The following is a 14,642-nucleotide window of genomic DNA, read 5'->3' as shown; positions in this document are numbered from 1 at the left end:
AATAAGAGCTTCCAATAATTTCTATTTGACTTGTAAAAATAAGTTGAGATATTTCAAATAGTTTTTTGACACGGATAAATTAAGGAGTGGAGGGGAGGTGGGGTTTTTTTCTAAACAAGTTAGCCACCAATGGTAACGTAGAGGCAGAGAATGATCACACGTGCCAGGAAGGGCAGTCGCTCCATAAATATCACGGAAGGGAGCAGATTGGTTACCAACTTATCAGTTATCACTACAAGCTAAGCTGCCTGCAATGGAGGTGGTGCCGTTAAGTTTCTGTTTCATAGTCCTAGCCACTCTGCTAGCCCTTTGGTTCCTCAAGCTCTCCGTCTCCCGCCGCAAGACCAAACACACGAAGCAGCAGCTTCCTCCTGGTCCATGGACTCTTCCCATCATCGGCGCCCTCCACCATGTCATATGCACGTTACCTCATCGCAGACTAATAGAGTTATCTCGCCGTTATGGGCCGGTGATGCTCCTCAAGTTAGGCGAGGTCCCGACAGTCGTTGTCTCCAGCGCCGAGGCGGCGGCGTTGGTGCTAAAGACTAACGACCCCGTGTTCGCTGAGCGTCGGAGCACCACGTCGCAGGACATGGCCGGCTGCGGTGGCAGGGGCATCGTCTTCGCGCCCTACGGCGACCACTGGCGCCAGATGCGCAAGGTATGTGTCGTGGAGCTCCTCAGCTCCAGTCAGGTGAGGCGCATGGAGGGCATCAGGACCGGGGAGGTGGGCAACCTCCTGCGCTACGTCGCCGACACCGCCTCCACCGGCGGCACAATCAACATCAGCGAGAAGGTGATGGCGCTAAGCAATGGTGTCGTGTCGCGGGCGGCGTTTGGCGGCAAGTTCGCAGAACAGGAAGAATACATCCGCGAGCTGGACGTGATGCTCACACTGCTAGGCGGCTTCTCCCTCCTCAACCTCTTCCCGTCATCGCGGATGGCACGGTGGTTCAGCATCGACGCGCGCCGCTTACAGAGAAGCTATGACCGCATGCAACACATCATCGGAAACGTCATCGAGGGGAAGCAGCAGGCCGAGCGAGCGGCCTGTGACGTCGCCTGCTGCGCCGACAACGAAGACCTGGTGGACGTGTTGCTGAGGCTGCAGAAGGAGGACTCGTCGGAATCGCCCCTAACCAGAGAGAGTATATTCGCCGTACTGATTGTGAGTATTTTCAACCATCTTTTCTTACGGTCGACAAAATTCATTTTAAGAACAGACCCACACATTTTGTTTGGGATAACCCATGATACTAGTAACGTGAAGAGTAATCGTACCTTCTAAAAATAATCAGTCCGGAGTATGTCATATCGCATGGTCATTCGGTCTTATCCATCAACAAGTTATCAGAGCATCCATACTCGTCTCCCCGAAGAGGTCTCCGAGCGACGTTTTTCTTATCCGGACGGTAAAAATCGGCCCAGCCGCGCCCCCGATTCCTCGTTTTCCTCCCGGATTTGGGCCTAAATCCATCCAGCGAGCCCACACCATCCCTGGTCCCCCGAGGCACGCTTGGGGACTCCGGACGAAGCGAAAGCGCGCGAAACGCCGAGAATTCTCTCCCGCGCTTTTGATTTGGCTTAGCCGCAGAGTTGGACCCGGCCAGTCACCGGCACACGCATCATCTTCCGCGCGCAGTAAAGGCTGCCGCCGGTCAGCTCGCCGCGGACGCGTAGCATCCAGGCGGCATTTAATCGCCGAGTCCAGCCCCGCCTACATAACTCGCCGCGACGCGTAGCACCGACGAAACCCCCAGCCAGAGACGAATCCTACTCCGCCACTGCTCCCTCGCCGAGATCCATGGCGTTCAACGAGCAGGACGGCGCGGCCAACAACGGCTTCCCCCGCCGGTCGCTCCACGCGTGGGAGGGCCACCTCATCCACCAGGCGGGGTACCCCTGCCCGCCGGATACGAGGCCTCCCGGCGGCGGTTGGCGGCTAAGTGCTGGCGGCGTGCCAATCTCGCCGCTGCCCCAGGGACACGCCCTCGACGTCGCCATCGAGGAGGCCCGTCTGACCTTGTCGGACCAGGAGCGCGCCGAGCCACGCTACCACCCCGACAACTACACGGCGTGGAACTCCTACTTCCTGCGGCGGTGGGAGCGGGAGCTCGCCTCCTACGATGGCCCGCCGCCGCCTCCGCGCAACAACTCCGCCGGACGCAAGCGTTGGTGGAGCGCGCCGGGCCGGACGCTCGAGGCCGTCATCGAGCACATCGACGGCGGCAACGCGCCTGTGCTGACAATGCCGCCACCGTCGAGGGCATTGGCCAGCCGCCGCCGGGGCAGCTGGCAGCCACGGCGCATGGCTGCCAGCTCCTCGTCGTCCGGATCGGCGACGAGGTCGACGCCGAGCTCCAGGTCGGCGCCAACCTTGGCGCCTGTGAAACGGGAGCCTCTTTCCCCATCCCGCAACCGTCAGCGCAGCGGCGGCGGAATCGTCATCCGCGAGTCGTCGACGCCACGTGGCCACCAACGCCTGGTTCGCCCCAAGCGCGAACCAGGCACCTCCGACGAGCGGAAGCGGAAGCCGGTGAAGGAGGAGGTCCACGACGCCGAGGAAACCGCGATCCTCGAGGCCGTCAAGGCGAGGTCCCTCCAGGACCTCGTCCCCGCCGGGAACACCATGCCCCTCGACCAGGCCTGCGCCTGGTCGAGGGAGCAGTGGGAGAAGGAGGAGGCGGAGCGGCAGGCTCGGCTCCTCGAGCAGGCCGCTCGCTACCGCCGGCCTGCGACTCCTCCGTCCGGTGTCCCCGTCCCATCATTGACCTCGAGGAGTCCGACGACGAGTGGTACAAGCCCTCGCCGTCCCCGCCTCGCAACAGTGGCCGGTGGGGAGACCCCGGCCAAGGAAGCAGCCCCGCCGCCGCATTTCGACGACGACGGCTCCGACGATGATGGCGGCGGCAGCGACAAGGACTACACGGTGTTCTACCACCATTTCGGCATATAGAGCGCCGTGTTTTAATATTTAAAGTTGTATCCCCCTGGCCGAATTCGAAATATATGCGAATTCGGACTCTATGTATGAACTTCGCCCTCTATATAGTAAATATTATTAAAGTTAGTCTAAATTCAATCGTTTTTTGCGGTATTTCGTCAAGTTTTCGTTTTTCAAAATTAAATAGCCGTCTACGACTGGGATCGCGGCTGGGAAACTGGCCCTCCCCACGCCATTTTTTCGTCCAATCGGGATGAAATTAACCCCGGATTTCGGTGTGGGGATGCCAAACGAGTGGAGATGCTCTTTGGCTCGTGCGCACCGAAATAGTAGGGTTTCTTTCGGGTGGTGACAATTTTCAACTCACTGAAAACGTGGAGGATAATATTGTTTGGAGGCTCATCTCAAATGGCTAATACACAGCGAAGTCCGTCTATGAAATGCAATTTTTGGGATCTACTCTCTCTAGCCTACAGAAGTCGGTGTGGAAAGCTTGAGCGTCACCCAACGTGAATTTTTTCACGTGGCCTGCAAACCAAAATAGAATTTGGACGACGGCCGACCGTTGGGCCAAATTGTAGTCTTTGCCCTCTATGTAAGCAATGTACGGAGTCTGTTAATCACCTCTTTGTGCAATGTTGCTTCACCCGTCGGCTTTGGATGAAAACCAAAGATTGGTTGGATATCTTTGAGCTTCACACTAACCTTTAGGACGTACGACCTCACTTTCCCCGAGTGGTGGAATATGATGACCACGGGGCAAAATGGCAAGGCCATGGCTTTCTCGCTGTGCTCATGTGTTGGGAGATTTGAAATGAGCGAAACGATAGGGTCTTCAAGAGCAAGCATGCGCCCTCACAATTCATCTTCAAGAATATTAGAAAGGAAGCTAGGCTTTGGGTTCTAGCGGGTGCAAAAAGATTGGGTAGTTTGATGCCGGGAGAGTAACTTGTAATATGGTTCTAGACTTTTACTTTCATGTAAACTCTCTTCTTAATTATATATTGGGCAAAGCTTTTGCCCACATTTCAAAAAAAAAATTGAAGTTTAGGATTAAAAATAATATGCCTACTTCAATATTTTTTTAAATACCACATATCATATCTCTTTGGTATTGTTTTTCACACGATAAATTGTTTTGGACAACACACACATATTTAACCTCTAACGATTTGTACCATATATAACCATTGTTTCCAGGATATATTCGCTGGTGCAACAGATACCACAGGAACTGTTTTGGAATGGGCCATGTCCGAGCTTGTTCGTCATCCTGATGTCATGACGAAGGCATATCTAGAGATCCGGAAGGTGCTAGGTGAAGATCGATCTTTCATTACAACCAGAGACATTCCCGAGCTACCTTACATGCGCATGGTCATTAAGGAGGTTCTTAGGCTACATACACCATTCCCTCTAATCCCCCGGATGACTAGAAATGACTGCAAAATTCTGGGTTATGACATGCTAAAAGGCACCACTGTCCTCATTAACGCCTTTGCAGTGTCCAGGGATCCAGCGTATTGGAAAAATGCTGAAGATTTTATTCCCGAGAGGTTTGAGAACAATAACATCCAGTATGTTGGGGCACACTTCGAATTCACCCCGTTCGGGGCTGGGCGAAGGCAGTGCCCAGGGATGATGTTCGCCACATCAACCTTGGAGTTAGCTTTGGCAAACCTTATCTACCACTTTAAATGGGTGCTTCCTGGCGAGGGCAGCCTGGAGTCACTAGACATGTCCGAGAAATTTGGGGTTACAGTAGGAAGAAGAAATGACCTATATCTGATTGCAGTCCCACGTGGATGCTTCAACGGCTGTACATATATGTAGACACAACAATTCCCCTGGATTTGTCTTCTTTATGAATAATCTCTCTCTATATCAGAAATATAATTCGGCTCCCGGATGCGTATGCTGCCTCTACCAAAAAATTATATTTCGAAATGTTAGAATTTTTTTTAGCATATGGTGACTTGGTTCAACCACAACCTAGGGAAGGAACATGGGAGGAGTTTGTGCATATGAACGTTCAAGTCTCTGATAGCCACATTTCCAAGGATTTGATTGATCATATATGGGCGTTCGGGGCGGATGTCCCTGGATGTGCGGCGGCAGCTGCTCCCTCCATGGCCTCTCCGGCGATGGGTGGTGGTGGTGGTTGCGGGTCTATTTCCTGCCTAGACACGTCGTCGGTTCTTCAGCTGACGGCGCGAGGAGGGGGCAGCGACCTTGCAAGGCGTGGATGGTGTGGTGCCGACGTCCAAGACCGCGTGGTGTGGCAGGGCCTATCTGAGATCTGGATCGCGTGGGTCTGGGATGCTGCATCCACCGATTTCTCCTTCGCTATCGCTAGTCAGCGGATGGCGGCGAGGGGGCATGCTCGTTCGTTTTGCAGTTTGAAGGTGGCGGTCCTATGGTTTCTTTTATGCGAAGATGGAGACCTTCCCGAGGCCTACCCTTCTTGATCTGGCCGGAGCGTTGAGTTCCGGAAGGGGCCACCGGTGAATTGATCAATGCTTCTATTGCCTGGAGTTTGCTGGATCGGTTGGTATTCGGTCTTGCGAACCCATATTTTATTCCGGCCGTTTATTTGGTTCTGGAAGGAGCGGCGCGAAGCTCTGTTCTGTGTTGACATCAAGAGACGTTTTAGTCCATGGTGAATTCAGAAGAAGAGAATATCATGAAGGCCGGATTGGAGGACTAGCTTTTTTCGATAAAGGGAATATATTAATATCGAAAGATACCAATTACACCCAGCCTCTGCAACAATGCACCACCCTAATGGCACTACGGATGCACACAGCCAAAAAAAAGAAAATAAAACTAAGAAACAAAAGTCCCGCTACAGTATCTCGGGCCTAACAACAGCAATACATCGACCACCAAGACAACACGTGAAATACAGACTCTCCAAAAATGACGCCTTCAAGAAGGGAACAATGCTCTAACACCGTCGTCGCCCGATCAAAATCTTAGGTTTTCACCTGAAGATAGTCCCCGCTCTCAAAACAATGCCTCCAACAAGGTCATTGCCAGACAACCAGTTAAGGCCAGACCTTGGGTTTTCACCCTGAAAGGTAGGACTCTGAACTTCACCTGTGTTGTCGCCCTCACTTTCATGCCGCTGCTGTGAAGCCCGGAACACCAAGCAAGTCCCTCAACAGCGCGGAGACTTGAACCTCCCTTAGCTAGTCCTCCCATCCGGCCTTCATGAAATTCTCTTCTTCCGACTTTCATAATGGATCCATAGTCACTTGATGTCAACACAGAAAAAGAGCTTCGCGTCGCTCCCTCCAGAACCAAACGGTCGGAATAAAAGCATGGGTGCGCGCGACCGAATACCACCCGATCCAGCAAACTACAGGCAAAAGATGCGCTGATGCATTCGCCGGAGGAGCCTTCCGGAACTCAACACTCCGGCTAGATGAAAAGGATCAGCATCCGGTAGGTCTTCATCTTCACAGAAGAAGAACCCTATGACCACCACCTTCAAAACCGAAGCAGACGAACAGGCCCCCACGCCGCCATCCGCTGACCAACGATGATGAAGGAGAATTCGGTGGATGGCGGAAGCCGCAACCACACCATCCTCGCCCCGCACATCTCCGCCCCCTTCCTCGCGCCGCCAGCAGAAGCCGACGATGGATCTCGGCGGGCACAAGATCCAACAGCCGCTGCCACCACCATCCATCGCCGGAGGCCGTGGTGGAAGAGCCACCACCGCACATCTAGGGACGCCGCCCTAGATGCGGACCACACCGAAGTCGGAGGTCGCCGCCCCAGCCGCCTTCGCCGGTCCTCGCCTCCAACAAACCCCCGGGCACTTTGGCGCCGGGGCCCGCCGCCACCGTGGGCAGCGTCGACGGCAGCGGTGGAGGGAGGGAAACGGAGGGAGGGGCGGCGGAAGGAGGGAGATCCCCCCCCGGCGGCGCCCTGGGGAGCGCCACGGGAGGGCCTTTCACGGGAGGGGTCGTATGTACTAGCTTCCATGACAGCTAGTAAGCTAAAGCAGCGTAGATGACCAATTCTTCCGCTGAGACGCGACCGTCGAAGATGGTACCTAAGGGAGGTTTAAGTCTCCGCATTGTTGAGGGAATTTCTTGGTGTTCCGGGCTGTGCAGTAGTGGTATGAAAGTGGGGGCGACAACACAGGTGAAATTCAGAGTCTTACCTTTTACGGTGAAAGCCCAAGGTCTGACCTTAACTGGTTGTGCCTGGCAATGACCTTGTTGAAGGCATTGCTTTGAGGGCGGGGACTATCTTCAGGGTGAAAACCTAAGATCTTTGATCGGGCGACGACGGTGCTGGTGCACTATTCCCTTCTTGGGTTCGTCACTTTTGGAGAGTCTGTATTTCAGGTGTTGTCTTGGTGGTGGATGCATTGTTGTTGCTAGGGTTGGGATGTTGTAGCGGGACTTTTGTTTCTTAGTTTTCTTTTTCACTTTTTTTGTTGTGTGCATCCGTACTACCATTAATGTATTACGTCGTTGCAGAGGCTGTGTGTAATTGATATCTTTTGATATTAATATATTCCCTTTATCGAAAAAATATGTGGGCTTTGGCAAGCCATGAAGAGAATGATGACTAGTCAATATCATCTCAATTTATTAATTAATTACGAACTATGCTCTTTCATTTTTAAACTTTGTTATTTGTTTGGGTGTAATGAAGTTTGTTAAACATCACACTAAAACATTTGTTATTTTAACATATGTATGTGCCATTTCGGGGAGAATAGGGTGAGACAAAATCTTAAGAGAATAGGGCTCAGTCCGCTAGGAGTATTCAAGACAGGGTTTGGAGGGCAAGACCTAAGAGACTCATTCTTTTTTGTTTTCCTTTGGTTAATCTTTGTGTACACTTTATGTGATCCATGAGTTGTATGAATTCTAAATTTTAAAACTTTTAATAAAAGGTTGTGTGCATCTATTGATGCAGAAGCCGGGGCGATGCTCCCATTTCGAAAAAAGGTGATGCCTTAGTTAGGACTATATATCTGATACGTCTCAAACGTATCTATAATTTCTTATGTTCCATGCTAGTTTTATGACAATACTCACATGTTTTATATACATTTTACATCATTATTATGCATTTTTCGGCACTAACCTATTGACGAGATGCCGAAGAGCCAGTTCATGTTTTGTGTTGTTTTTTGTTTCAGAAATCCTACAAAGGAAATATTCTCGGAATTGGACGAAATCAACGCCCAGGGTTTTATTTTTCCACGGAGCTTCCAGAAGACCGAAGAGCATACGAAGTGGGGCCACGGGGCGCCGCCACCACAGGGCCGCGTGGCCAAGGGGGGCCCGCGCCGCCCTATGGTGTGGGGCCCCCGTGCCTCCTCCGACTCTGCCCTTCCGCCTACTTATACTCTCCGTCGCGAAAACCCTATCACCGAGAGCCACGATACGGAAAAAGTTCCAGAGACGCCGCCGCCGCCAATCCCATCTCGGGGGATTCAGGAGATTGCCTCCGGCACCCTGCCGGAGAGGGGAATCATCTCCCGGAGGACTCTACATTACCATGATCGCCTTCGGACTGATGTGTGAGTAGTTAATCCTTGGACTATGGGTCCATAGCAGTAGCTAGATGGTTGTCTTCTCCTCTTCTGCTATCATGTTTAGATCTTGTGAGCTACCTATCATGATCAAGATCATCTATTTGTAAGGCTACATGTTGTGTTTGTTGGGATCCAATGAATATGGAATACTATGTCAAGTTGATTATCAATCTATCATATATGTGTTGTTTATGATCTTGCATGCTCTCCGTTGCTAGTAGAAGCTCTGGCCAAGTTGATACTTGTAACTCCAAGAGGGAGTATTTATGCTCGATAGTGGGTTCATGCCTCCATTGAATCTGGGACAGTGACAGAAAGTTCTAACGTTGTGGATGTGTTGTTTCCACTAGGGATAAAACATCAATGCTTTGTCTAAGGATATTTGTGTTGATTACATTACACACCATACTTAATGAAACTGTCTGTTGTTTGCAACTTAATACTGTAAGGGGTGCGGATGCTAACCCGAAGGTGGACTTTTTAGGCATAGATGCATGCTGGATAGCGGTCTATGTACTTTGTCGTAATGCCCTAAGTAAATCTCATATTACTCATCATGATATGTATGTGCATTGTTATGCCCTCTCTATTTGTCAATTGCCCAACTGTAATTTGTTCACCCAACATACTATTTCTTATTGGAGAGACACCACTAGTGAACTGTGGACCCCGGTCCATTCTTTTACATCTGAATACAATCTACTGCAATCATTGTTCTCTACTGTTCTTTGCAAACAAACATCATTTTCCACACCATACATTTAATCCTTTGTTTATAGCAAGCCGGTGAGATTGACAACCTCACTGTTAAGTTGGGGCAAAGTATTTTGATTGTGTTGTGCAGGTTCCACGTTGGCGCCGGAATCCCTGGTGTTGCGCCGCACTACACTCCATCACCAACAACCTTCACGTGGTCTTTTACTCCTACTGGTTCGATAACCTTGGTTTCTTACTGAGGGAAAACTTGCTGCTGTACGCATCACACCTTCCTCTTGGGGTTCCCAACGGACGTGTGCTTCACGCGATATCAAGCTCTTTTTCTGGCGCCGTTGCCGGGGAACGAACAGGAAAATTACACCACAGAGATTTCTAACTCCCACGTCAACTACGCGCTAGCAGCTCTTTTTCTGGCGCCGTTGCCGGGGAGATCAAGGCACGCTGCAAAGGGAGTCTCCCACATCCAATCTCTTTACTTTGTTATTGTCTTGCTTTACTTTACTTTATTTTCTACTTTGTTTGTTTTCTTTATATCAAAAACACAAAAAAATTAGTTACTTGCTTTACTTTATTTACTGTCTTGTTTGTTTCCTTTATATCAAAAACACAAAAAAATTAGTTACTTATTTTACTTTACTTTATTTAGTTTGCTTTACTTATTTACTACTGTTAAAATGAATACTCCTGAGAACACCAAGTTGTGTGACTTTACTAGCACAAATAATAATGATTTCCTATGCACACCTATTGCTCCACCTGCTGCTACAGCATAATTTTATGAAATTAAACCTGCTTTACTAAATCTTGTTATGAGAGAGCAATTTTCTGGTGTTAGTTGTTATGATGTTGCTGCCCATCTCAATAATTTTGTTGAACTTTGTGAAATGCAAAAGTACAAGGATGTAGATGGTGACATTATAAAATTGAAATTGTTTCCTTTCTCCTTAAGAGGAAGAGCTAAAGATTGGTTTCTATCTTTGCCTAAGAATAGTATTGATTCATGGACTAGATGTAAGAATGCTTTCATTGGTAGATATTATCCTCCTGCTAAAATTATATCTTTGAGAAGTAGCATAATGAATTTTAAGCAATTGGATAATGAGCATGTTGCCCAAGCATGGGAAAGAATGAAATCTTTGGTCAAGAATTGCCCTACCCATGGACTGACTACTTGGATGATCATCCAAACCTTTTATGCAGGATTGAATTTTTCTTCACTTTGGGCGCCGCAACAAAGCTTCTTGATGATATGATGATCAACTACTCTGAATGGCACACTGAAAGGACTCCACAAGGTAAGAAGGTAAATTCTGAAGAAACCTCCTCCTTGAGTGATAAGATTGATGCTATTATGTCTATGCTTGTTAATGGTAGATCTAATGTTGATCCTAATAATGTTCCTTTAGCTTCATTGGTTGCTAAAGAAGAGCATGTTGATGTGAACTTCATTAAAAATAATAATTTCAACAACAATGCTTATAGGAATAATTCTGGTAACAACTATAGGCCATATCCTTCTAATAATAGTAATGGTTATGTTAATTCTTATGGGAATTCTTACAACAATAATAGGAGTGTACCCCCTGGTCTTGAAGCCATGCTTAAAGAATTTATTAGTACATGATGTCTACTTCACGCTTCTTTTCCTGTAGACAGTGTTGGGCCTCCAAGAGCAGAGGTTTGTAGAACAGCAGCAAGTTTTCCCTTAAGTGGATCACCCAAGGTTTATCGAACTCAGGGAGGAAGAGGTCAAAGATATCCCTCTCAAGAAACCCTGCAATCACAATACAAGAAGTCTCTTGTGTCCCCAACACACCCAATACACTTGTCAGATATATAGGTGCACTAGTTCGGCGAAGAGATAGTGAAATATAGGTGGTATGAATGAATATGAGCAGTAGTAACGGCGCCAGAAAATACTTGCCGGCGTGCAATTGACGTGGGAGATATTGCAGGAAGTAGAGATGCAGTAAAACAGTAAACAAGCGATGATTGCAGTATTTGGAAACAAGGCCTAGGGATCATACTTTCACTAGTGGACACTCTCAACATTGATCACATAATAAAACCACTCTACACTCTCTTGTTGGATGATGAACACCACTAATTGTGTAGGGATACAAGAGCACCTCAATGCCGGAGTTAACAAGCTCCATAACATTCGATGTTCATATTAAATAACCTTAGAGTGCATGATAGACCAACGCAATTATACCGAGTACTAACATAGCATGCACACCATCACCGACAGACTATGAAAGGAGGAATAGATCACATCAATACTATCATAGTAATAGTTAACTTCATAATCTACAAGAGATCAGAATCATAAACTACGCCAAGTACTACATGATGCACACACTGTCAACATTACATCATGGAGGAGGAATAGAGTACTTTAATAACATCACTAGAGTAGCACATAGATTAATAGTGATACAAAGCTCATCATATGAATCTCAATCATGTAAGGCAGCTCATGAGATCATTGTATTGAAGTACATGGGAGAGAGATTAACCACATAGCTACCGGTACAACCCTTAGCCTCGATGGAGAACTACTCCCTCCTCATGGGAGACAGCAGCGTTGATGAAGATGGCGGTGATGTCGATGGAGATGCCTTCCGGGGGCACTTCCCCGTCCGGCGAGGTGCCGAAACGAGACTTCTGTCCCCCGGATCTTGGCTTCCCGATGGCGGCGGCTCCGGAAGGTTTCTCGTACCGTGGCTTATTCGTATCGAAGATTTAGGTCGGGGGCTTCTTATAGGCGAAGAGTCGGAGTCGGAAGGCCGACGGGGCCACCACACGGTAGGGCGGCGTGCATCGCTCCTTGGCCGCGCCGCCCACACGTGTGGGCCCCCTGTGGCCCTCCTCTGGTCCCTCTCGGGTGTTCTGGAAGCTTCGTGGAATTTTAAGATTCTGGGCGTTGATTTCGTCCAATTCCGAGAATATTTCCTTACTAGGATTTCTGAAACCAAAAACAGCAGAAAACAGAACTGGCACTTCGGCATCTCGTCAATAGGTTAGTTCGGAAAACGCATAAAATCATCATAAAGTGTGAACAAAACATGTAAGTAATGTCATAAAACAAGCATGGAACATAAGAAATTATCGATACGTTGGAGACGTATCAGCATCCCTAAGCTTAGTTCCTACTCGTCCCGAGTAGGTAAACGATAACAAAGATAATTTCTGAAGTGACATGCTACCAACATAATCTTGATCATACTATTGTAAAGCATATAAGATGAATGCAGCGATTCAAAGCAATGGTAAAGACAATGATTAAACAACTGAATCATATAGCAAAGACTTTTCATGAATAGTACTTTCAAGACAAGTATCAATAAGTCTTGCATAAGAGTTAACTCATAAAGCAATAAATTCAAAGTAAAGGCATTGAAGCAACACAAAGGAAGATATAAGTTTCAGCTGTTGCTTTCAACTTTCAACATGCATATCTCATGGATAATTGTCAACACAAAGTAATATGATGAATGCAAATAAGCAAGTATGTAAGAATCAATGCACAGTTAACACAAGTGTTTGCTTCTAAGATAGAAAGAAGTAGGTAAACTGACTCAACATAAAGGTAGAAGAAAGGCCCTTCGACGAGGGAAGCATGGATTGCTATATTTGTGCTAGAGCTTTTATTTTGAAAACAAGAAACAATTTTGTCAATGGTAGTAATAAAGCATATGCATTATGTAAATTATATCCTACAAGTTGCAAGCCTCATGCATAGATTACCAATAGTGCCCGCACCTTGTCCTAATTAGCTTGGATTTACATGGATTATCATTGCATAGCATATGTTTTAACCAAGTGTCACAAAGGGGTACCTCTATGCCACCTGTACAAAGGTCTAAGGAGAAAGCTCGCATTGGATTTCTCGCTTTTGATCATTCTAAACTTAGACATCCATACCGGGACAACATAGACAACAGATAATGGACTCCTCTTTAATGCATAAGCATTCAACAACAGATAAAATTCTCATATGAGATTGAGGATTGTTGTCCAAACTGAAACTTCCACCATGGATCATGGCTTTAGTTAGCGGCCCAATGTTCTTCTCTAACAATATGCATACTCCAACCATTTGATCATGATAAATCACCCTTACTTCAGACAAGACGAACATGCATAGCAACTCACATGATATTCAAGAAAGGTGTAATAGTTGATGGCGTCCCCAGGAACATGGTTATCGCTCAACAAGCAACTTATTAAGAAATAAGATACATAAGTACATATTCAATACCACAATAGTTTTTAAGCTATTTTTCCCATGAGCTATATATTGCAAAGACAAAGAATGGAATTTTAAAGGTAGTACTCAAGCAATTTACTTTGGAATGGCAGAAAAATACCATGTAGTAGGTAGGTATGGTGGACACAAATGGCATAGTATTTGGCTCAAGGATTTGGATGCACGAGAAGTAATCCCTCTCAATACAAGGCTTAGGATAGCAAGGTTGTTTGAAGCAAACTCAAGTATAAACCGGTACAGCAAAACTTACATAAGAACATATTGCAAGCATTATAAGACTCTACACTATCTTCCTTGTTGTTCAAACCCTCACCAGAAAATATCTAGACTCTAGAGAGACCAATCATGCAAACCAAATTTTAACAAGCTCTATGTAGTTCTTCATTAATAGGTGCAAAGTATATGATGCAAGAGCTTAAACATGATCTATATGAGCACAACAATTGCCAAGTATCAAATTATTCAAGACATTATACCAATTTACCACATGTAGCATTTTCTGTTTCCAACCAAATAACAATGAACGAAGCAGTTTCAACCTTCGCCATGAACATTAAAAGCTAAGAACACATGTGTTCATATGAACCAGCAGAGCGTGTATCTCTCCCACACAAGCATTTATTCAGAGAATGAAAATAACAAAAACGAAAATAAAAACACACAGACGCTCCAAATAAAGTACATAAGATGTGACGGAATAAAAATATAGTTTCAATAGAAGAACCTGATAATGTTGTCGATGAAGAAGGGGATGCCTTGGGCATCCCCAAGCTTAGATGGTTGAGTCTTCTTGAAATATGTAGGGATGAACCACCGGGGCATCCCCAAGCTTAGAGCTTTCACTCTCCTTGATCATATTGTATCATCCTCCTCTCTTGATCCTTGAAAACTTCCTCCACACCAAACTCAAAACAACTCATTAGAGGGTTAGTGAATAATCAAAATTCACATGTTCAGAGGTGACATAATCATTCTTAACACTTCTGGACATTGCCCAAGGCTACTGGAAGCTAATGGAACAAAGAAATCCATCCAACATAGCAAAAGAGGCAACGCGAAATAAAAGGCAGAATCTGTCAAAACAGAACAGTCCGTAAAGACGATTTTTTCTGAGGCACTAAACTTGCTCAGATGAAAATACT

The 14,642-nt window shown here is 46.9% G+C and overlaps 1 protein-coding gene across 1 annotated transcript; it reads left to right on the top strand.

Annotated features, from left to right (window-relative positions):
• The first annotated feature begins 250 nt into the window (after nt 1-250).
• On the top strand, nt 251-4,859 carry LOC124688501 (germacrene A hydroxylase-like). The gene is made up of 2 exons (XM_047222172.1): nt 251-1,168; nt 4,145-4,859. The coding sequence occupies exons 1-2, from the start codon at nt 254-256 to the stop codon at nt 4,775-4,777; spliced, it is 1,548 nt and encodes a 515-aa protein (XP_047078128.1). The 5' UTR covers nt 251-253; the 3' UTR covers nt 4,778-4,859.
• The last annotated feature ends 9,783 nt before the right edge of the window (nt 4,860-14,642 follow it).

This window comes from Lolium rigidum, chromosome 2 (genome assembly GCF_022539505.1).
Source record: "Lolium rigidum isolate FL_2022 chromosome 2, APGP_CSIRO_Lrig_0.1, whole genome shotgun sequence".
In the NCBI taxonomy this organism is placed as follows: domain Eukaryota; kingdom Viridiplantae; phylum Streptophyta; class Magnoliopsida; order Poales; family Poaceae; genus Lolium; species Lolium rigidum.
The sequence above is the reverse complement of the archived record's forward strand: the minus strand, read 5'-3'. Positions and strand labels throughout refer to the sequence as shown.

Excerpts from the sequence above, each read along its gene's own strand:
- LOC124688501 (XM_047222172.1), top strand. The coding sequence starts at position 254 with ATGGAGGTGGTGCCGTTAAGTTTCTGTTTCATAGTCCTAGCCACTCTG. Across the intron at positions 1,169-4,144 it reads GTATATTCGCCGTACTGATT|GATATATTCGCTGGTGCAAC; the intron begins GTGAGTATTTTC and ends CATTGTTTCCAG.